Source organism: Acinonyx jubatus, chromosome A1, assembly GCF_027475565.1.
Source record: "Acinonyx jubatus isolate Ajub_Pintada_27869175 chromosome A1, VMU_Ajub_asm_v1.0, whole genome shotgun sequence".
NCBI classification, from domain to species: Eukaryota; Metazoa; Chordata; class Mammalia; order Carnivora; family Felidae; genus Acinonyx; species Acinonyx jubatus.
In genome coordinates, this window is record NC_069380.1 from 138,615,221 (window position 1) to 138,639,207 (window position 23,987).

The following is a 23,987-nucleotide window of genomic DNA, read 5'->3' on the forward strand; positions in this document are numbered from 1 at the left end:
ACCAAATATCTTACACTAGGTACAAAGAGGAGGTAGAAATTAGTATTGCATAACTCATGCTTTGCAACACTGCCACAGAGTAGGGCTTGGGGATTTAATGATAGGGGGAATGACTTTCTCACCATTATATCCTCTATGTACAACTGTGGGCCACCAGAGGAGACAGCTCAGTGGACAAGTGAACCATCTATTACCATGGGTTCAGCCCAAATGTAAGCCAAGCCTTTTGTCTCAGTGATATAGAAAACCAAACAGTGGGCCATGGGAGACCCATGACAGGTATCCAGGACAGCAGGCAACTGGAATAACAGTAGGATGGGGGGGGGGGGGTGTCCAGAGATGAAGGACATAGAGACAAAGCCTGGAGTACTTATAAGGTGGGGTTGTGACGGGACATTGCATGTGGCTTACCTGTCACTGCTGGCCTGGGAGTGACTTCCGAAAGGACAGACCCCAACTAGACAAGCCTATTGTTCTAATTCAATGTTTATCAAAGGCATCTGTGAAATCATTTGATAAACTCTACCCATTTCCTACCGACATGACCGTTATACTAGGGCAAATACTCAATTGCAGTTTGGGGGCACTGCGTGAGTCTTTGTTATTTATTGGAAGGAAATACAATGAAAGGAGAGGTAAAATGCATTTTACAAATATATATATGACTCAATAGCATTGTATATGGGGCTGCTTGCCTGCTTTTTTTTTTAATACTAGGAAATAAGTTCAGACAGGATTCTTCTCATATTCTGGTTTTGACTTTGCAGTGTGTGTATATGTCTGTGAGCAATACTATTTTTCTCAATCCAAATGTGTTGGATGTACTTTTTGAGGTTCCAGACGTCCTGTTTTATCCTCAGGGAATTCCTGTGCATTCCATGCAAAGCTAATTCTGTGTCTTAGTCTGAGGGGGACAATGAAAAGAGACCAGAGACCAAGGGATAGATGGTGAAAGAGACAAGAAAGGAATACTAAGTATCTTGTGTGGCTTTTCTTCTTTTGCAGTTCTGTTTTGAAGCCAAAGTGGATGATGCCGTCAGGGCTGACCCACTGATCGGAGTCTGAAAACTTCCCATCTTCGCGTTTGCCATCAGTTGAGATAAGATGGAAGACTGTTACAAGGATAGGACTTCACTGATGAAGGGCGCCAAGGACATTGCCCGGGAGGTGAAGAAACAAACTGTAAAGAAGGTGAACCAGGCAGTGGACCGGGCCCAGGATGAATACACCCAGCGGTCCTATAGTCGGTTCCAAGATGAAGAGGATGATGACTATTACCCACCTGGAGAGACCTATAATGGGGAGGCCAATGATGATGAAGGCTCCAGTGAAGCTACCGAGGGCCACGATGAAGATGATGAAATCTATGAAGGGGAGTATCAGGGCATCCCCAGTATGAACCAAGGGAAGGACAGCATTGTGTCAGTGGGGCAGCCTAAGGGCGATGTGCACAAGGACCGCCAGGAGCTGGAGTCAGAGAGGAAAGCTGATGAGGAAGAACTAGCCCAGCAGTATGAGCTGATAATCCAAGAGTGTGGTCACGGCCGTTTCCAGTGGGCCCTTTTCTTTGTGCTGGGCATGGCCCTTATGGCGGATGGTGTGGAGGTGTTTGTTGTTGGCTTCGTGTTGCCCAGCGCTGAGACAGACCTGTGCATTCCAAATTCAGGATCCGGATGGCTAGGTGAGTGCATCATGCCTGTGACACAGATTCTGAAACTGGCTTATTTGTAGAGCACTGTTAACAAATAGAATACTTACTTTTCATCCAGAGCACTGCTTCCCCCCTCACCACTACATTATTAGGAACAGCTTTAAACATGCAAAAGAATCAAAAATATTGTACAATGATGCCTGTATATATCCACTACCTAGATCCTATAGTTAACATTTACCGTATTTTCTCTTTCATCTATCCATCCATCAATCCAACTTATATGTTTATGCATTTCAAATTAAGAGCAGTATGTTTTATATTATTATAAATGTTTTATTGGTTTCTCCTTTATTAACTTCTAAAGATATGTCCTTGGAAGTTAATAAGACTACTATATGACAACATATTTGGTACTTTTCTAAATATAGAGGTTAATTCTACAAAACTCTGACAAATGTGATTTAAAATTCTGAATTTCAAATTTTATGTATAATACTATGATTTAAATACTTTTGGGACCCCGCTAGTTTTTTTTTCCTATAATCTATGTGTATGTTTGCTTGTTTATTTTTTTCAGTTAGTTTTATTCATAGAATTTTCTCTAGATGATTTTTTCTTTTTCAAAGCTTGTACCTTTGTGCCTAAACTGGAAGAACTTCCTCATATGCTTTAAAAATCTATTTCAAATCAGGCAGCTGGGTGGCTCAGTCAGTTAAGCATCCAACTCTTGATCTCAGCTCAGGTCATAATCTCACAGTTCGTGAGTTCAAGTCCCACATAAGGCTCTGCACTGATAGTGTGGAGCCTGCTTGGGATTCTCTCTGTCCCTCCTGTCTCTGTCCCTCCCCTGCTTGTGCTCACTCACGTGCACACTCTCTCTCTCAAAATAAATAAATGAACTAAAAAAAATTTTTTAAATCTATTTCAAATCATATTAATATCTAAATTATATGTGTAAAAATAATACAACTTCTCTATCAAATATCTAGATAGCAGAAGTTACCATGACCTTGAGGTTCAAAGGAACCCTCCCTTGTGGAAGGGAAAATAAGAAGGCCAAGAAACATGCACACAGCCACATAGCCCCAACAATTTAAGTCCACGTCAAGCATTCAGTAGATTAAGGTAGGAGGACTTTCAAACCCCTTTTGCTAAGCATACCCCAGACAACATGTTTATATGCATATGAAATCTATATGTGTCTCAGAGTCTGTGAGAGTAAGAGTACTTGGCATCTATATTTTCAAGGGACTTTTTAAAACTAAAGTTTGATAAACAAAAGTCTGCAAGTCTTTTTGTGGAAACTGAGTAATTTTGTTGAGTAATGTTATAATCATTGATGCTGTGAAGTTTTCTGTATGAAAAAAATGCGATTAAATGCCATTTTCTAACCTGCTCTGTGACAGTGAAAGAGAGAAAATCATGAGAAAAAGATTTACATCTCATGCCTTTAACACTTGTTTCTTTATATGACCCCGTCCTAGCATCTATTTTTTTATTGACTTAGCTGAAAGAGATAGATCCTTGGAAGTGGACTGTGAGGGACAGAGGGTGGGGGTGGGACGTATTTTGCCTGTTTTTGCTGGTAGACTCATCTCTGTGTTCAGCCATCAAAATACAGAACGTAATTTTGAGGAGGGTCCTTAGTCGTTTGTCATATTGATCATTTCAGTGTACCTCGTATGTATCCAGCACTGTATTTTGCTTTTGTGTGTGTTTTTTTTCTTTTGGTGAGCAGCTATATCTACTATAAGGCTGGGAATCAAAATATTTATCAAGATGTTGCAAAAGGAGTGCATCAGCAGAACATTTTAAGGAGATAGATACTTAGGAATACAACTGCACACATATTTAATAATTGCAAGCTTCATTTTAGGATAAAAAGCATTTCACATTATAATCCTAGCTTTTATATTGGAAACATTTCAGAAAACTCTAAACTAAGCTTGCCTTTATCTTCTTGGTGCTGAATGGAAACACAGTATGACACCTGGTTCTCTTATCAGTTTATTCCATACACCTTTAAACCCTGCTGATGTTACACACCCCTAGGTGACATTCAGAAGTTCAGATAATGCTGTGGAACAATTGGAGCAGTGATATTTTCCTCTTTCCATAAGTGTGACTGCTTTAGTGAATTAAAACTGTGTCCCCAAGAGCATATGGTTTCACTCAACATTGTGAGTCCCCAACAGAAGCATTTTAATGGTTTCATAACTGTACCTTCCAGACTTGCATTTCAATTATTTTGCCACTGTAATTTCACTTATAATTGCATTCTAATGGAGTTTTTTTAGACAAGCATTTAAATTGTTTTGCCATTTTCATTCCATCGAATAATAGCTTTGTAATATAATTACCACACTAAGTCACAGCAATGGGATCAAAATGCGAGAAAGATGCATGACCCATGTTTGGTGGTATTTGAGGGATATAGATTTGCAAAGTAATTTCTCATTTGGCACTAAGCATTTTGTCGTTCTCTCAAGGAAGACCAGGAACAAAAAATATGAACCAATTTATGTCTCATTTATTTGGGAGATAGAGCCTCTCTTGATGTTTGCTAGAAGATTGACTTAAAGATAGTGACTGTGTGTGCAGGTGTCTATGTGTATGGCCTGTGTGTATATATAACATTGTTAATTGGGCTGGGAAAAAGAGTAAATATTTAATTATCTAATGAGCTGTTCTTTGGGGGAATAAGGTGCAGTCTTATTTAAGATAATCCATGCTCCATTGCCAAAGTCTATTATTGAGCATTTATTATGTGCAAAGCATAGTGTTACCACTAGGGATAATAGGACAAATAAGGACGAGGTTTCTGTATCCAAGGAAGTTATAGTCTAGTATGGAGAAATCACAAATGTCTGCATGTTGCTAGCACGAAGAAACAAATATCAACATCTGGAAGAGAAGCAAAAATAGACTTGAGGCTGAGAGACCATGTAAGGTGTCGCGACCTGACCGAGACAGTGGGGAAAAAGCCAGGATTTGAGAGCTGTTCCAGAGGGAGGGTCAGCAAGGATTGGTCCTCAATGAATTCAGATGGCGGAACAAGTGGACAGTTGATGAAAAGAAGGTGATTCATCAAATAAAGTAATGTGGAGTACAGGTTTGAACCTGAGGCAGAAGGATGAAGAGTTTGTTTTAGACTTCTCACTTTGAGATCCTGGGGAGCGTCCCAGGAGTCCAGTGAGCCACTGTCCTTTTGGACTGAAGCACAGTTGGTTTGTGAGCAATCTCATTTAAGATGACACTGCCGGTGACCTCAACCAGGGGGACAGTGGTTTCCCGCAGAATGCTCTATTATGGGGCTGCTGATGAGGAGGATGGCGGAAGAGGAGCAACCAGGAGAGCAGGGAGGCCTGGATGTCGCTGGGAAAAGGAAGAGATCTGTCACCCTCAGGTGCTGCAGTCTTTTTTTTTTTTTTTTTTTTTAGTTTTGAGAGATGGAGAGAGCGCGCATATGCGCACAAGAGCAGGGGAGGGGCAGAGAAGGAGAAAGAGAATCCCAAGCAGGCCTGGTGCTGTGAGCGCAGCGGAGCACGACAGGGGACGCCATGATCTCTGTGAGATCAAGACCTGAGCCAAAAGCAAGAGTCGGACACTTAACCGACTGAGCCATGCAGGCGCCCTGGTGGCTGCAGGGTCCTGCAGGAAGGATTCCAAATAGTCTCTCAGTTCTGGCATTTAAGAAGTTACCGGCAGTGCAAAAGACCATTAAGACAAAAACAGCGAGCAAAGCTCGTGAATAAAGGGTTTAATAGCTAAAGAACAACACAATTTTTTTTTAAGGTTTATCTTGTTTTGTTTCGTTTTGAGAGAAAGAGAGACAGAGCACAAGTGGGGGAGGGGCTGAGAGAGAGGGAGACACAGAATCCGAAGCGGGCTCCAGGCTCTGAGCTTTCAGCACAGAGCCCCAGGCAGGGTTCAAACCCACAAACTGTGAGATCATGACCTGAGCCGAAGTTGGACGCTTAACCGACTGAGCCACCCAGGCATCCCAACAGAAATTTTTATACATCTTTTCTGCGACTTCAGCTGCCCCTCTCGTGTTACAATAGGTTCTGTGTTTGATAAAGCAGTATTTGTGCAGTAGCTTTTGTGTGTGGGGCATGGCCCAGGGCCCTGTAAGGGAGACTGTGAATAAGGATTGGTTCCTATTATCAAGGGAGATCATGGTATTTCCCAGCTGCTGGTGTCTTAGTGTTTTAGGCAGACCCTGTCACCTTAAAAATGAGGGGGGGACTTGGGAGTGTACCTGACTTGCCTGATGCATCACTGCCTGTTGGGAGAGCCAGACTGCCACCCATCCCAGCTCCTCATCCCATCTGCCTTTCCAGTTCTCCAACATTTTCATTTAAAGGCCTCTGGACTGGGGTTACTTCTAGGAGAATACAGTATTCTCAATTGTTGGCAGAAATATACCACTCCGGTATCTCAAGGTGGGGGGGGGGGGCAGATCTAAAAATTCACTTTTTGTTCATGGATTCCAACAGTGTAATCACCTATTGATATTACATCTTTTTCTCCCTTTCCTAAGCCCTAATAGAGGATACGCCCTGGTTGTTGTTGTTGTTGTCTTTATTTATACACAGTACATAAGGGCAACAGTCACAAATGAGAAATACGCTTCCCTCAAAAATAAAGGGGACATGAGCCCCATGGGACCAGGGGTTTTTGTCAGGGTTGTGAACTATTGTTTCCCCACCGCCTACATCAGTGCCTAGTACATAACGGAATCTCAACAAATATTTGAGATGACAGTCCCTGCGATCATTAACACTTTGAGACCTCACTGAGGATATGGACATATCGAAAGTAAGAATGTGTTATTTTGAGTGGGCATTCATCAGTAGTAGAGGACCAACAGGAGGGAAAGTCATAGATGCAGATGTTGTCAGTGCCCTTCTGGTTGCTGGTCAGGGTTGCGGTGCCCTGACCTAAAAATCTTAACCGATGTGGTTTGGGGGCCACATGTATCACTATTGTAAGGAAGGCTGCCTGAGGCCTGGGGTCTGTAAAGACATGAATCCTGTAGCAAAGACCTCTCGCTCTAATTCCACGCTCCAAAGCCCTTTAAAGATTTCAAATTCAGCTTGCTTTAGAGCTTGCCCATCAGGAATGCGCCTGCCAGACGATGCCAGTCTTTGTGGAAATTCTGTGTTTCATTTAAATTAGCCAATTGGCGTTCTGATTTTTCCGTCTGTCTTGGTGAGCTTCACTCCTGGGAGTCTGCTTCTGAGAGATGGATGTGTTCAGGGTGTGCTGACACATCTAGTTTGGGAACACGTGGGAACCAGGTCCAGACCAGGACTGGGTGGAAGTAGCCAGCACCCTGGAAGGCCCACCTGGGTGTCCCAGAGTAATACCCTATTGTAGCACAGACTAATTTGCCTTTAGAACCTCTATAGCATTAGCTGGTTGATTGGCATGTTGGGCAAAAACAGAGGTGGACCATGAACATCAAAGCATCAAGAATGTATTGGTACATATGAATGGAATTTTACTTGACTTTTTTTCATTTTTGGACATGTCAGTTTGGAAACTATTCAATACTTGCCTATCAAGTCAGAGTGTTTGGAATTCGTATACCTTCTCTTGACAACTATGATGCTCATTCAACAAAAATTTGTTGAGCACTGACTATGTGACTGGCATGGTTTTAGACTCTAGAGATACAATGGTGTCTCTAGATACCTTAAGCGTGTCTTTTAACTGTTCTTTCCGTAGTTTCTACCTAGGTGGTAGAATTTCTTGGAACATACCGAGTTCTCTCTCTGTCTCTCTCTCCCCTGCTACTTCATTTGCCACTTACAGAAATGGTGGTTTCCTTGAAGGCTGGGCTGGATGGATATGGCCTGAACTATCCCTAATTTCTGTGCATCTCTCCATATGCTCCCTTATTCTTTTAGGTATTACCAAAAGAAGACATATTCTTTTGGGATTTCTAGCTCCTTATCTTTTGCTGTACGTGTTTAAAAAACAAAATAAAACAAGCTTCAAGTTTCTGAGATATCTTTTTCTTTCCTCCTGTTGACTGCTCGTTGCCACTAGATTGCAGGCAGAATACAGTAACTGGCTCAGTGTGTGTCGAACCAGTCGTTTCATTCAGTGTGTGTATTACCTGTTCCCAGTGCTGCCAGGTAGACCAGTATATCTGAGCTGATACCAAAATGATGCAGTCTTAGCTTTATTCCAAGTTTTGATCATTGGGCATCTGGGTATACTCTGTATATCTTTCTCAGTTTGAGGAATAACTGGTGTATATCGCTGTGTAATTTTAAGATGTACAGCATGATGGTTTATGTATATTGTGAAATGATTGCCATACTAGGTTCAGCTATTGTCTATCTTCTCATAAATGCAATAAAAAGATAAGAGAGAAAAAAAGGAAAAGAATTGTTTCCTTATCACGAGAACTCTTAGGATTACGAACTCCCTTTTTCTTTCTTTTTTTTCCCCCAGGGGAATTGTTCCAAACTCTCTTAGCAACTTTCCAACATACTTGATTCTTGAACCACTTAGGGGTTACAGGCGCTGTGACCCTCTGCACGGGTGAAAACCCCAGTGTAACTTTCACTCCCCCAAAACTTAACTACTGATAGCCTGTTCTCAGTAGGAAGCCTTACTGATTCACATAAACAGTCTTATTAACACATAGTGTGTACGTTACATGCATTATATATTATATTCTTATAATAAAGTAACCTAGAAAAAAGGAAATCATAACAAAGAAAAAATACACTTATTGTACTATATTTATATTAAAAAAATCCATGTATAAATGGACCCATGTAGTTCAAACCTTTGTTGTTGAAGGGTCAACTGTGTATCATACTCCAGTATTAGCTATAGGCATCATGTTATAGATTATACTAGTACTTACTTATAACTGGAGGCTTATACCTTTTGACCATCTTCCTCCATTTATCCCTCCTCTCCCCCCCCCCCCAAAACTGCCTCTGATAACCACAAGTCTGATCTCTTTTTTCTATGATTTTTTTTTAGGTTTTTGGGTGTTTGTTGTTGTTGTTATTGTTCTGCATATAAGTGAGATCATACAGTGTTTGTTTGTCTTTCTCCATCTGACTTATTTCACTGAATATAATGCCTTCAAGGACCATCCATGATGTTGCAAATGGTTGACTTTCCTTGTTTTGTTTTTTTAATGGTTGAAAAATATTCCACTGTGTGTGTGTGTGTGTGTGTGTGTGTGTGTGCATACACACCATACCTTCTTTATCCATTCACCCATCAATAGACATTTAGGTTGTTTCCATGTCTTGCCTATTGCAATAATGCTGCTATGAACATGGTGGTGCAGGTGTCTTTCTGAGTTGGAGTTTTTATTTCCTTCAGATATAATCCCAGGAGAGTTGCAGTATCATGATCATAATGGATTAAGTCTTTAATCCATTTTGAGTTCATTTCTGTGAGTGCTTTAAGATATGGGTCCAGTTTCATTCTCTTACATGTATTTACATGTAATTAAATACAATCCAATTATCCCAGCACTGTTTATTAAAGCACTTTTTTCCATTGAGTATTCTTGGCTCTTTTGTCAAATATTAGTTACTGTCTATGCTTGAGTTTACTTCTGGGCTTTTGATTCTGTTCCATTGGTCTGTTTGTCTGTTTTTATGCCAGTACTATACTGTTTTGATGACTGTAGCTGCATAGTATATCTTGAAATCAGGCGGTGTGATGCCTCCTGTTTTGTTCTTCTTTCTGAGGAAATCTTTGGCTATTAAGGGTGTTTTGTGGTTTCATATGAATTTTAGGAGTGTTTTTTTCTACTTCTGTAAATGTGTTCTAAATTTTAAGATGAGTGGCTTTGTACCCTAAAAGTGTAGGCTGCAGATTTCAGGATCAGCAACTATATACCCTGCCCAATCCCTTTGTTATTGACATCTGCCTTGGTATCTTGAAGGGAGGTTTGATCTCCATTGTGTGTGTGTGTATGTGTGTGTGTGTGTATGCCCTCTGCTTCTGTTTAGCCTCTCAGCTGTCACAGTGATTCTAATTGGAATTAAAAAGTTATTGGCTTCTAGAGAACATCCTGTTCACCAACACTAGCAAAATCTTATTTGGATTCATTATTGCCAAATTGGAAAAGAAGACTCAATAATTTGTTGCCATTATATCCTTGGGTCTTATTTCCTCTGGTCATTCATTCTAACCTCCTAGTGGATTTGGCCTATGTAGCCTGAAACAATTCCTCCATCCAGGAAGTCTGTGATACATTTTCACAGGATAGGAGTGAACAGAAACCCCATGCCACATTCCAGAATCTTGCTGATAAGCAGCATTCTGAGACTTTGAGAGTGTGATAGTAAAGGGCTGCCTTTCTGTCACCCGGAGGCTCATTGGGGGTTTTCCTACAATATAGCTTTGAACCTAAAGGCTGATCCTTGCATCCTGAATCCCTATATCCCTGCATCCTAGAACACTTCTGGATGAGGATTCTGATTCCAGTGGTGGTACATATTACATTACATTACATTACATTACATTACATTACATTACACTACATTACATTATTCTGATTCAATCTGGGACTCTCCCTGAAGTCACTGTAGAACTTGCTGATCTGTTGTTAGTTTAGAGACTTTGTTAATTGCATGTTGGTTTAAATAAGGCAGTTTGAAATGTTAATCATCTAATAACTGTATCAAGCCAAATTCAAATAATTTGGGCTTGTAGGTTTGAATTCCAACCAGGAAGATGAAATCACCCCTTTTCATGGGGAATCTAATCTCTCAATATTCTCACGTAACAAGAGCTTGTATAGGAACTAAGGTTCCTGCAAAATGCTTCAGGGAGTAGGAAATGGTTTAATTACATTCATCTTGAAGAGTTATTCTGATAAATGACTGAAGCAAGTATTCCCAACCCACATATTTGCAAACTGACATTCTTACCTTACACTTAGAAATTTCTTATTGGCCTTTTAAAGATTGTGACAGAAAAAGTAAAAGAGGTCCTTGGGTATAGTTCTTACCTTCAATTTCAAAACTGAGATCTCTAATGAAACATAAAATGACGAGGACACAATGAGTTTTTCCAACTAAAAATTTCTAATGTAAGGAATTTGCTTAAAATAGAATATAATGATCTTTAAATTATTTTCACATCTCTCTTATCTCTTATCTCTCTTATCTCTAAATGCGAAAGATGATAAATTTTGTCATGTGTATTTTCCTACATTAAAAATGCAATCTTCCTATACCTATTAGAAACGAGCAAATATTTCTAAATATTGGAATATTGTTTATTTCTGCCATTAAGTTTATTTTTTCACTCTCAAGACAAAGCCAGGAAACAGAGAAGCTGACAGCTGAGAAACTGCTGAAAATCCACCTGAACCACTTGACATTGTAGGGCTGCTATACACAGTTTTGCAGGTTGTAAACTGCACCAAGGCACCTGGCTAGTGACGAAAAGGTGGTAGTATCTTGGCACCACTGTCCTTAATAACTGACATCAATATAATTACCATATTAAAAAAAAAAGAAAGAAAGGCCCTGCTTTAAGACAAAGGACTCTATTAGTTATGTCACTGACAAGGGAGTTCTCAACCAAGCGTAAGACCTACCAGCCTGCACTGTGGCCAGCCTGGGCTTGATGGAAGGAGCAGTCGGCATCCATCTGCACCATCAGGTCAGTCAAGCAACATCAGAGCGGGGCGCCTGGGTGGCGCAGTCGGTTAAGCGTCCAACTTCAGCCAGGTCACGATCTCGCGGTCGGTGAGTTCGAGCCCCGCGTCAGGCTCTGGGCTGATGGCTCAGAGCCTGGAGCCTGTTTCCAATTCTGTGTCTCCCTCTCTCTCTGCCCCTCCCCCGTTCATGCTCTGTCTCTCTCTGTCCCAAAAATAAATAAACGTTGAAAAAAAAAATTAAAAAAAAAAACATCAGAGTAAGTTGGGGTGGGAGGGAAGGAAGAGTGTCTTCTTTCCTAACACCCCAGGAAGAGCTACAGAGCAGGATGGAGCCACACCACCTGGCACTTTTGTAGGGCAGATTGCCTCAGTGCTGCTAGGATATAGCTTGCATCTGTCCAGCACCCTTGGTTTGTGCCTGGGAGAAGAGTTCTGTTCAGGGGCATAGCATGGAACAAGCTCTTAGAGGGGAAGTTAAGGGGCCTGCTTAACATTTGGTATGCCCTTTGTGAAGTCAGGAAAAGAAGCTGAGAAAGTTGGGCACAGGTCTACTTAATACAGGATATTCATAAGGTGCTTTCAAGTAAGTGCTGGAATGTGGCTTTCTTCTAAGAGAATATGATTGCTATTGTTCTGCAGAGAAGCAAACATTTTGGGAATAGTTTTGTAGCATTTGAATTACCACAGATCAATATACAAAATAGGTTACATTCTTGAAGTCTTTTGGTATTTAGACTTAGGTATTCGTGATGTTTAAAGAGAAAGAGTTGTGTTGAGTAAATTCATTGCCAAGAATATCTTAGTCCTTGAGAGGGATTTGCATGAACCTAAGTGAGAATGAAATGTGTGTGCCCTTTTCTGCAAAGAGACTGATTCCAGGTAGCATAGACACCCAGTCAATATCGACAATGTGCCTACCAGAAAGGAGGGAACCTGTGGTGAGAGGCCAAGTTTTTGCCCCCAGGTAATATTTTAGGATGCAGGAGTCTCTTTACCCTTCCCAATGACTAAGTAAAAATCAAATCTACCCATGGGTAGTACCACTGTCAGGAGGGGGAGAGTAAGGACTGGGGCATATTTGGGGGGAGTTTGGGGACACTGCTTTTACCTCCAGAATCAAGAATCCAGTTTACCTCTGTGACCTTATGTTTGAGCTTTCCTCCCAACACTCTGAGACCATATTATCATATCTTGCCATACTTCTGTAGGCTCATTCATGACAGCATAGCAAAGATAGTTTGACCGCATGCGCGCGCGCACACACATACACACACACACACACACACACACACACACACACACACACACACACCTTTCTCCTAGGGATTCAGCTGGTACATGAAAACACAGTGTGTTCCAGCAGTGTGGAAAGCAAGGATGCCCTCCCTCAGGGACTGTGCTTCCTGACTAGTAATGAGCTGAAGTGTAAGGAAGATAACACCCTGAGGTGGAGTCAGCGTCTCCAGCTTTGTCAAGTTAAGGAAGGAAATGGATGGACAGGAGGAAGCCGGTTAGTGGTTAGCAATGTTCAAAGTTGGAAAGAAGGATGGAATTAAATAATGAGAAATGAGTACCTGGGTGGCTCAGTCGGTTGAACATGTGACTTCAGCTCAGGTCATGATCTCACAGTTTGTGGGTTCGAGCTCCTCATCGGGCTCTGTGCTGACAGCTCAGAGCCTGGAGCCTGCTTCGGATTCTTTGTCTCCCTCTCTCTGCCCCTGCCCTGCTCGCGCACCCTCTCTCTCCCAAAAATAAATAAACATTAAAAAAATTTTTTTTAAATAATAATATGAAGAAACAAAATGTAGAATCAAGCGAGAGAAAAGAAATAGAAGGTAAACCAAAAGAGAAACGTTTTAAAGAAAGAAGATAAAGCTTTGATAGAAGCTACAACATGGACGAGTCTTGAAAACGTTATGCTAGGTGAAATAAGCCAGACACAAAAGGACAAATGGTTGTATGATTGCACTTATATGAATTATCTAGAATAGACAAATTCACCAAGACAGAGAGTAGATTAGAATTACCAGGGGCTGGGAGGGAGAGGGAATGAGGAGTTACTGCTCAGAAGTTCGAGTTTCTGTTTGGAACGATGAAAAACTTTGGGAAAAGATGGTCGTGATGGTTGCACAACATTGTGAATGTAGTTGATGGCACTGAATTATATGCTTAAAATAGTTAAGCTGGCAAATTTTATGTTCTATAAATTTAACACAATTCAAAAAGAAAAAAAACAATTAGAAAGAAGCCGTTTTGGAGGTGGTTGGGTGCTCGTAGCACAGATGGCTGGAGTTCACTGTCCCCTGTGTTTGGGGAGATGCTGGGCTGGCAGTGAGTCCTGGACAGATACAAATGTATTAGCAGAGCAGCATCTGCTGCCCTGTTTCCTGCACTGTCGCAGGAATTGGAGTCCTGATGTGGCTCCCATTCTTTGTCAATAGCAGCTATTCCTATAGGTACCTTTCTTCCTGAGGGAATCCAGACTAATTCTGGTCATGGAGTTTGCCATAATGGCCTCTCCTGGAAGAATATTCTAGGGGCACCTGGGTGGCTCAGTAGGTTAAGCGTCCGACTTTGGCTTAGGTCATGATCTTGCAGTTCATAGGTTTGAGCCCTGTGTCAGGCTCTGTGCTGACAGCTCAGAGCCTGCTTCAGATTCTGTGTCTCCCTCTCTCTCCATTCCTGCCCTGCTCACACTCTGCCTCTCTTTCTCAAAAATAAATAAAAACATTTAAAAAAAGGATATTCTAGACTGCTGAACTCTTGTTGAGCTTCTTGGGGAATATTTGAGAGTGAAGGGAGGGATTTGGGTGTGGACCAAGTATGCTACTTGAAAATCAGAGAGGAACAAATAATATAACCTAGAATATTCTGTAGGCAATTTTCTAGTAAACTTGGAATCAAGGTAATCATTAGATTAAAATGTATGACTTTACTATGTAACTTGTTTGAAAAGTGAGATATTTATTAAGAGTCAAAAGCCTCTTCTTGTTTAAGCCTATTTCTTTTTATTAAAAAAATTTTTTTTAATGTTGATTTATTTTTGACAGAGAGAAAGAGAGACAGAGCATGAGTGGGGGAGGGGCAGAGAGAGGGAGACAGAATCTGAAACAGGCTCCAGGCTCTGAGTTGTCAGCACAAAGCCCGATGTGGGGCTCAAACCCACAAACTGCAAGATCATGACCTGAGCCAAAGTCGGACACTCAACCAACTGAGCCACCCAGGTGCCCCTGTTTAAGCCTATTTCTTAAACGGAAATCAAAAGTGTTTTATATTATTTCTAAATTTATCTTATATAATTTAAATGTGTCCTGATAGTTCAGGGCATCCATTTTTATTCTTTATGTAATACTTTGGTTTTTCTTCACCCCTTTCTACCATCCTGTCACTGCTGCCACTTAACTGTCACTCATCCCCTGATGCTTCTGTGCTGTGGATTAGGAAACTTGATAACTAAGATTGTTAAGAATTATCTGCTAAATAAGAGTAAATAGACTACGTGAAGGAACTGAGAGTTGCTGAGTAATTGCTTGACTTTATAAGTGGGGGCTTTATAACGGATACATGGGATGTCCAGAAACCAAGTTCAAGATTTTGGCAAAGTAGGCATTAGAAGGACATTGGAAGTTTGGCTTTTGGTGTATTACTGTATCTCCTTTTGTTCCCAGTTGCAAATAGCTCTCTGTAAATCAAGCTAGGGCTAGGCTGTGCACAAGTTATTGTGGTGAAAAGTCAAGTAGCTGGCTTAAATTATTTTTTATGAGTCAGGGCAGGGTTTAAATAATTGCTTGAAGAATTTAGAGTTAATACAAAATAAACTTAAGGTTTTGAAATTTTAACTTTCCTATTCTTTGTGATGTGGTCACTGGCCATGACTATGACCTCTTCAATCTCTGTGTTTCCATCCTAAAGGGTCTTTGGGATGGAGACTCTTGTTACAGCAAGACTCTTCCCATTGCTTTTCAGATCATTCCTGGGGGAAGTGGGTGAAGGATGCAGGTCACATCACATCCCTGATCAAAATGTTTGCTGGTTAGTATACAGATTGCTTTAAACTCCTGAGTATGGTATTCAAAGCTCTTCATAAGCTGGGCCAGATCTATTTTTCCCATTTTTTCTGCCACTCATTCCCCTCCCCTAGATATTCCAAAATCAGGGTATAGAGTTGCCAGATAAAATACAGGGTGCCCAGGTAGATTTGCATTTCAGATAAATAACAAGCAAATAATATTTTAATATAAGTATATGCCAAGCAAAATTTGCGATATGCTTAAAATATTATTTGTTTATCTGAAATTCAAATGTAACTGGGCATCATGTGTTTTTATTTGCTAAATCTGACAACCCTCCTGGTAGTGGAGATAACAGCATGGGATGGAGGGATTAGTTTGTTCTTTGACTTCTGTAAATGAGGCATCCAATCAGTCATTAATTTCACTATCTCACTTAATCGCAATCACATCCCATCTCAGACTTTGTGAATCATTGCTAGGGGATGGGCTGGGAACTGTATATATGTTTTATAAGCATCCCAAATGATTCTTGTTTAGAGGGAGGTTCCAGAAACACTGTTCTCCACCACTGCTTCTCAGCCTAAAGATGTAGGCTTTGATATAGCAGACCCGGGTTGGGCCTGGGATTCTTCCTGCTAAAATGAGCTGGGATCCCAGTGAGGCTGAAGCTGGTGGTTATGAACCCCACTGTGAGTAGCACTGTCGTAGTTCCCCCCCCCCAACCCCCAGCCAAGAAGCAGCAGCATCCCCAACAGTTGTGATAATGGTTATATGTGATGTTATAATTTTAAACAATGGAGCATGTGATCCTGTAAGTAGAAGTGTTTTCCTTATTTACCAATGTACAGCAACACATGTTACAAGGTAGCCTTATGTGCCATTTTTGAGGAAAGGTTTTCTTTTCAAGAAGTAAATCTCTTATTGACAGCTGAGGGGTGCGTATGTGTTGTTTTCTCCGCTGAAATGGGTATTGACTTCTTTACACTGGTCTTTCTTCTACACCGCGGGAGACATCACGGTCTCTAACCACATTTATGGCCACGCATCCCAGAATGGTCCCAGCACAGTGTGACTTTGCTTTGTGGCAATAGTTTCTCAGTGCCAGAGGCATGGTGATAAAACTATAATGTGAATCCTTCAGGCTTTTTTCCCCTCCTATGTAACGCGAAATTAAATGACTTTTCTGAGTGTTGGCTTAGTTTTCTCTGAAGAATCTAGTTAAATCAGAAATATTAAAAGTACTGTGTCAAAAGCACTGATTAGAAACTGGTAAAAGGTAACCAGACTGCTCAGGGAATGAACGAAAGTCCTGCAGTGGGAATCGATTTGGATGTGAACACACACATCCAAAAGGAGGCAGATTATACTTGTGAGAAGTGGATGGCTTCTCAGTGTTCTACGTCTGTTTAGTTACCTACTTATTTCTTTTTAAGTTTATTTATTTTGAGAGAGAGAGAAAGAGAATGAAAGCAGGAGAGGGGCAGAGAGAGAGAGGAAGAGAGAGAGATTCCCAAGCAGGCTCTGCACTGTCAGCACAGAACCTGATGTGGGGCTTGAACCCGCGAACTGTGGGATCACAGCCTGAGCTGAAATCAAGAGTCCGTTGCTTAACTGACTGAGCCACCCAGCCACTACTTAGTTTTCTAACTAATAGAAAGGGATCAGAGATCACTTTGTGGAATGTTACCTTTCAAAATTCAGCAGTTCTCACACAGAAGGTCACCAGCAGGGGGGTCCTCCATGCATTCACTCCTCAAATTCTTATTCAGTTGGTTTAAGATACTTGTGCTATTTTGTGACAAGTACAGAGGTCAAGCAGACAAAACTCTGTGCCCAAAGACATTTCCTGTCAAAACGGTATGGGGGCCAGAGGACTGAAGATTGATTCTGTTTGAGGGAAGCCTGGTTTTAAAAAAAAGATTTCAGGAGACTGTAGTATTTGACCAGGTTTTCCACTGCAGGTAGAATTAGGATTTGCAGAGACGGGGTGTAGAAAGGAGAGAGTTTTTGGGAGAGCAAACACACTGACCAAAGGCACTAAGGCAGGAAACCCGTGGATTGAGTGTTGTGAGTAGATTGTGGTTCAGCTTTGTTGAAGCAGAACACACATACAAGGGAGCACTTGGAAAGGTGGGTGGGGAACTGCCTGTTCATGGAGACTAAATGAGTTTATTCTGGTGCGGGTGGGGATCGGTGGAGGTGTGAGCAGAGACGTGATGGGGTGAGAAGTCTCCTTTGGGAGACTGCTGTGTCTGGAATGGGTCGGAGAGGAGTCAACGGGATCAGTTAAGATTCATTTGCATAGAGTGTTCCAGCCAGTAGATGGCAAGGGCCTGATGTGGGTGATGCAGAGTGACTGTTAGAGGACAGGGTTTTTCCAGTGAATAGCTGGACCCTCACAACCCACTAGCTATGGGAGCACAGGAGAGGAACATACCAGAGACACTAAGGACTCATGCCCTGCTGTTGTGTTGGGTAGGAGTGTGTAAAATATAGACGGGACTTCTGGGATTGGTGGGGAAGTGGGGGGACCCTTGTGTAGGAGGGAAGATAAATTTAGTTACTGTAAGCGCAAGAATGGAGTGTCTTATTCACAGACTACCCTCAGCCTGGAGCACAGAGCCTGGTAAGTGGTCCCCACTGAGTTTTTGTTGAGTTTCAGGTGCCAACCAGGCTGCTCAGGAGAAACTGTCAAGGAGGACATTTGTCCTGAGACTTCACAGAGAAACTAGCCCCCAGAGATGGACTTCGGAGAGATCTTTGAATAGAGATGCAGAACTCACAGAGAGAGGAAAGCCTGAGGAAGAAAGGGGGGCTAACAACAGATCTTCAGTGAATGCTTAGGTGTGGGAGGAGAAAAGTCATAAATATATGGTGAAAGGTAGGAAAAGTCTCAGCTGCCTGGAGGCCAAGAGCAGCAAGGTTTCGGGGGGGAAGAGGTGGCCATAACTGAGAGTGCTTTGGGGGGTGAGGTGCATGGCAGAGAAAACGACATTGCCTGCGGCGATGAGAAATCTGTTCCAGAGAGTGGAAAGGACAAATGTCAGATCAACTACTAAATTGAGTTTTAATGTATATTTTTAAAGGAAGGAAAACAAGTCAGTATTTAAAAATTGATTACAAGGTACTGTGGTATATTTGTTTTGGATAGTACTTCCAGTAACATAATTATACCATAGATTGGAGCAGCTGAAAAATTATTAATCCTCTTCTGCAAGGGTAAATTGCACATTTGTAGCCATTATCTAGTACTTCTGCGTCATTATGTGCCAGTAATCACATCCAGAATATATAGAGGAGATAAATTGGCAAACCAGGAGAGAAGTGGGTTAGCTGCTGCTATCTCATTTTATTTATTTTTCCAAATTGAAAACCATCTCAGTTACCAGTACTTCTGGATTTAACAATAAAGTAAACTTTGTTGAAATGTTCATATTTACGTAGTCAATAGGAATGATAAATGGTATAACTCCCCAGGGAAAAGACAGCTCCAAGATGACCATTCATTCCCTTGGTGTGAGCTGACTCCATCAGAGGGTCCCTCTATGACCATACAGTACAACTTTGCCCCCTGGGTTTCTGCTGGGTCAGTAAGGAAGCCTCCTGGCCCCCATCTCCCTCCCCACACTGGGCACACTACATTTGTAGAGTGATGGTGTCTCCTCCAGACTTCTACTGTACCTCACATGGTGAGTAGGAGCCTTGATCATATTTTCTCAGAGTCAAAAGGGATGGGTTGTTTCCCCAGAGATGCTGCTTGCCTCCTCAGGGACAAATACATTCTTATAGTTCTGACATGGAAATGTATCCTGGGTAGACTGCTGTAAAGCCAAGGGAGACGAGGAACTCCAGGGGATTGCCAGGTTCTTCCCAGTGTGAGGAAGGTGCTTCCTCTCACCTCTGGGCATCCTGAGCTGTTCCTGTCCTAAGCTGTTCATGTTTGGCAGAGACCCCAGCACTTCCCCCAGCTTGGAGCCTGAAAGGCGTTCCCAGGAATAGCCGCTTTCCCTAAGCCTCCTCACATCACATGAATTGAAGCTGGAGGCGGAACCTAATAAAATGTTAACCACCCCCTCCTCCCTGAAAATGCCTCTGCCTTTGGTTCCTCCTGGAGTCTCAGTTCTCTGTACTCATTCTACATTCTTCTCTCCTCTCCCTACAGGGTCTTCCCAAGACTTAGCCCTTGGGGCTTTGGTGTCTGTGTATGTATTGTGATCACATTGCCTTTCTTTACATAATCATCCAGCAAACAGTTAGTGACTTCCCTACCCGGGTCCCAGACTGGATCCTGGAGTCATAAAGACGTGCTTCCTGCTCTTGAGTGCTTACAGGCCGGAGAGGGAGACAGACACATGGCACATGAGTGCACCTAATTGTTGCAGATGCTGTAACAGGGAGATTCAAAAGAAAGAATGGCTAGTGCTTTGTGAAAACAGGGCTGGAATGATTTAATACAGGCAGCATCAGGCATTTTCTGATGACTTCTGGTCTGTGGCTTCCATTGTCTACTTCTATATTCCCATTAGGATATCAGGAAAGAAGCAAAGAAGCACAGGATAGACACAGGCTTCAAGGCAAAGCTGGTCTTAAATCCTAAATCTCTCATGTGGGAGTTGTATGATTTTGGGCAAGTTGTATGATTTTGAGCTTCAGTAAGCTAATCTAGAAAAAAAAATAAACAGTATCTTTATCTTGTAGATTTTAACTGTGATCATCACTTTTTCAGAGCCTCTCATTCTCTATTCCCAACAGCTTACAGCCAGTTGTAATTACAAACATCACCTATAGAGTAGCAGGGAGGATTGGAGACAGTGTATTAAAATCCTTGTACCAGAACAGTACTAATAAATACATCCCCTGTCATTGTCAACCTCTGTCTTAACAAGCTTTTAAATATGCATTACAATATTGTTAACTGTATGCACCATGCCTTGCAGTAGAGCTGTAGGATTTATTCCTCTTGTGAAACTGAAATTTTGTACCCTTTGATTGACACCTCTTTGTTTCCCTGTCTACAGCTGCTAGGATCCACTGTTCTACTCTCTGATTCTCACCCTTCTCTGGCAATTTTAGGTTCATGAAATAGTGGGGTCAGATAGTATTTGATTTTTTGTGTCTGATTTAGCATAATGTCTTTCAAGTTCATCCATATTGTAGCAAATGACATGACTGTCTTCTTTATTAAAGCTGAATGAAATTTCATTTATACCACATGTTAAGAATCCATTCATCTATCAATGGACATTTAGATTATTCTATGGCTTTGCCACTGTAAATAATGCTGCAGTGAATGTCAGAGTACAGATATCTCTTAGAAATACTGATTTCAGTTCTTTGGGGTATATGCCAAGAAGTAGGATTCCTGTATTTACCCAAAGGATACAAAAATACTAATTTGAAGAGACACATGCACCCTGATGTTTATAGCAGCATTATCTATAATAGCCAAATTATGGAAAGAGCCCAAATGTCCATCAACTGATGAATGGATAAAGAAGAGGTGGTATATATATATAATATATATATATATATTATATATATATATTATATATATAGTATACATACACACACTATAATATATATATACTATATATACTATATATATATGGCTGAATATTACTCAGCTATAAAAGAATAATGTAATCTTGCCATTTGCACTGATGTGGATGGAGCTAGTGTGTATTATGCCAAGCGAAATAAGTCAGCGAAAGACAAATACCACATGATTTCACTTATTTAAGAAACAAAACAGATGAATATAGGGGAAAGAAAAAAAGAGAGACAGGGAAACAAAGCATAAAAGACACGCTGAACTACAGAGAACAAACTGAGGGTTGCTGGAAAGGAGATGGGTAGGAGGATGGGCTAAATTGGTGATGAATATTAAGGAGGGGACTTGTTGTGATGAGCACTGGGTGTTACAGGTAAGTGATGAATCACTAAATTCTACTCCTGAGACTAATATAACACTTTATGTTAAATAACTAGAATTTAACTAAAAACTTGAAACATTAAAAGAAGAAGAAGTAGGATTCCTGGATCATACATATTGTTGGAATTTTGAAGAACTTACATTATGTTTTGCATAATGGCTATATGAATTACATTCCCACAAACAGTGTACAAGGCTTCCTTCTTCTCTACATTCTTACCAACATTTGTTATCTTTTTGTTGTTGTTGTTGTTGTTAATAGCCATGCTAACAGGTGTGATATAATATCTCATTGTGGTTTTGATTTTCAGTGCCCTCATAATTTGTGATGTTGAACACCATTTTGTGTACCTATGGCCATTTGTATGTCTTTTTGGGTAAATGTCTCTTCAGGTCTCTTGTGCATTTTTTTTAAAAAAATCAGCTTACTTAATTTTTTTTTGCTACTGAGTTTTTGGAGTTCCTTATATATTTTGGAAATGAACCCTTTCTCAGATATATGATTTGTAAACATTTGAAAAAATCCTGAAAGCAGCAAGAAAAAAAATGACTCACCACTTATAAGGGAGAAGTCACTAAGGAAATGATTTTAAAATGTAGTGAGAAATCACTAAAGAAATTTAAATGCTACATTAGAATATATTAAGTCAATGAAAAAGAAAACAATGAAAGTGGAATGGGGGCAGAGACATGATACATAGAAAACAAAAAGTAAAATGGAAGATGTAAGTTCAACTATATCAATGACATTAAATATTTATGAATTAAACAGTCTAATCAAAAGGCAGAGATGGTCAGACTTGATAATAAAACAAGATCCATATACAGCTGACTTTATATCAGAGACAGTAGAGGCCAGAGACAGTGGAATAACATACTCAAAGAGCAGAAAAGAAGAAAAAAAACACTGTTAACCAAAAATCTTATAGCCAGCAAAGCTACCTTTCAGAAATGAAAGCAAAATAATGATAACCCTGGGTAAACAAAAATACAGAGACGATTTATTGATAACAGGTCTGCTTTTGAAGAAATACTAAAGGAAATTCTTCAGGCTGTAAGCAATTGACCTCACCCAGTCATTTGAATCCACAGGGAAAAAAGAGCATTATAAAATTATAAAAGATGGTATAATGAATGCATCTTTTCCCTTTCTCTTTAAACTGATTTAGAAAGCAATTGTATAAAACTATATATGTGTGTGTGTGTGTGTATATGTGTGTATACACACACACACACATACACACACACACACACATATATATACATATATATAATATAATGTTGGGCCTGTAACTCATAAAAACATAACATATTTGCCAATAATAGCCCAAAAGATGTACATGGAGCAAAACTGTATTGGGCTAAGAAAATAACTGCAGATAGTAACAAATTCACAAAACAAACAGTTTTTATAAAACACATTCTTCTTTTCAAAAACAAAACAAAATTCTTCTTTAAATATTTGGTAGAATTTAGTAGTGAAGGCATCCGAGCCTGGGACTTTCTTTGTGGGTGGTTTTTTTTTTTATTACTAATTTATTTTATTTTTAAATATTTATTTATTTATTTATTTAAGAGAGAGAGAGAGTGCATGAGCAGGGGAGGGGCAGGGAAAGAGAGGGAGAGAAAGAATCCCAAGCAGGCTCTGTGCTGCCAGCATGGCACTCGATCCCACCAACTCTGAGATCATGACCTGAGCCAAAACCAAGCCGAATTTCCAAGCCTTAACCAATGAGCCACCCAGGGGCCCCTGATTACTAATTAGTAATTACTAATTTAATACCTTTTTTTTTAAGACATATTCATGGTGTCTATTGCTTCTTGAGTCAGTTTTGGTAATTTGTCCTAGAATTAACTTCAGGTTTACACTAACTTAATTCCAGTGAGACAGAACTGTTACTCCCACATAACTCTATACCTTTCCCCACCTTGTTGTGATGTGGTTAAAGGTATTGCAAGTATAACAAACCCAACATTACCTTTTTACAGTTTTCACAGTATAGAAATTTATGCTAAAGGTGATTAAACTAGAAACAGAGATAAAAGACCTCCATATTGGAAAGTAGTTAAAACTATTTGCAGATGATACGATCTTGTATATAGAAAGTCTTAAGTATTTCACTAAAAAACTATTAAAACTATAAGCAAATTTAGCAAGTATATTAGTTTGTAAGAGCTGCTCTAACAAAGTACCACAATCTTAGTGGCTTAAAACAATAGAAATGTATTTTCTCACAGTTATGGAGGCTAAAAATCCTAAATCAAGGTGTTGACAGTCCCTCTGAGACTCGGTAGTGTCCTTCCTTGCTTCTGCTAGTTTCTTATGTTTGTTGGTAGTCCTTGGTATTTCTTGGTTTGTAAATGCATCATGTCAATCTCTGCCTTAATCATCACGTGGCTATCTTTGTCTTGTGTGTCTCTCTCCTTTTCTTGTAACGACACTAATCATATGGGGTCAAGGGCCTACCCTTCTCTAGTATGATGTCACATTAACTCATTACATCTGCAATGACCCTATTTCTAAAGAAGATCATATTTTGAGGTATTAAGGGCCTTCAACATATCCTTTTTTCAATATATCTTTCTTTTTTTTGGGGGGGGGACACAATTCAACCCAAAATAGCAAGATTGCAGGATATATGATTCATATACTAAAATTAATTTTATTTCTATACACTAGTTATGAACAATCTAAAAATGATATTAAGAAAACAATTCTAGTTATAT

At 40.4% G+C, this 23,987-nt stretch overlaps 1 protein-coding gene across 1 annotated transcript in view; it reads left to right on the forward strand.

The window, feature by feature from the left end:
• Positions 1-23,987, forward strand: part of SV2C (synaptic vesicle glycoprotein 2C) — a 216,835-nt gene that overhangs the window by 57,608 nt on the left and 135,240 nt on the right. Inside the window, exon 2 of the mRNA XM_027039758.2 lies at positions 1,006-1,681. Within this exon, the coding sequence (XP_026895559.1) occupies positions 1,105-1,681 (577 nt within the window). The 5' untranslated portion in view covers positions 1,006-1,104. The remainder of the gene's footprint in view (positions 1-1,005; positions 1,682-23,987) is intronic.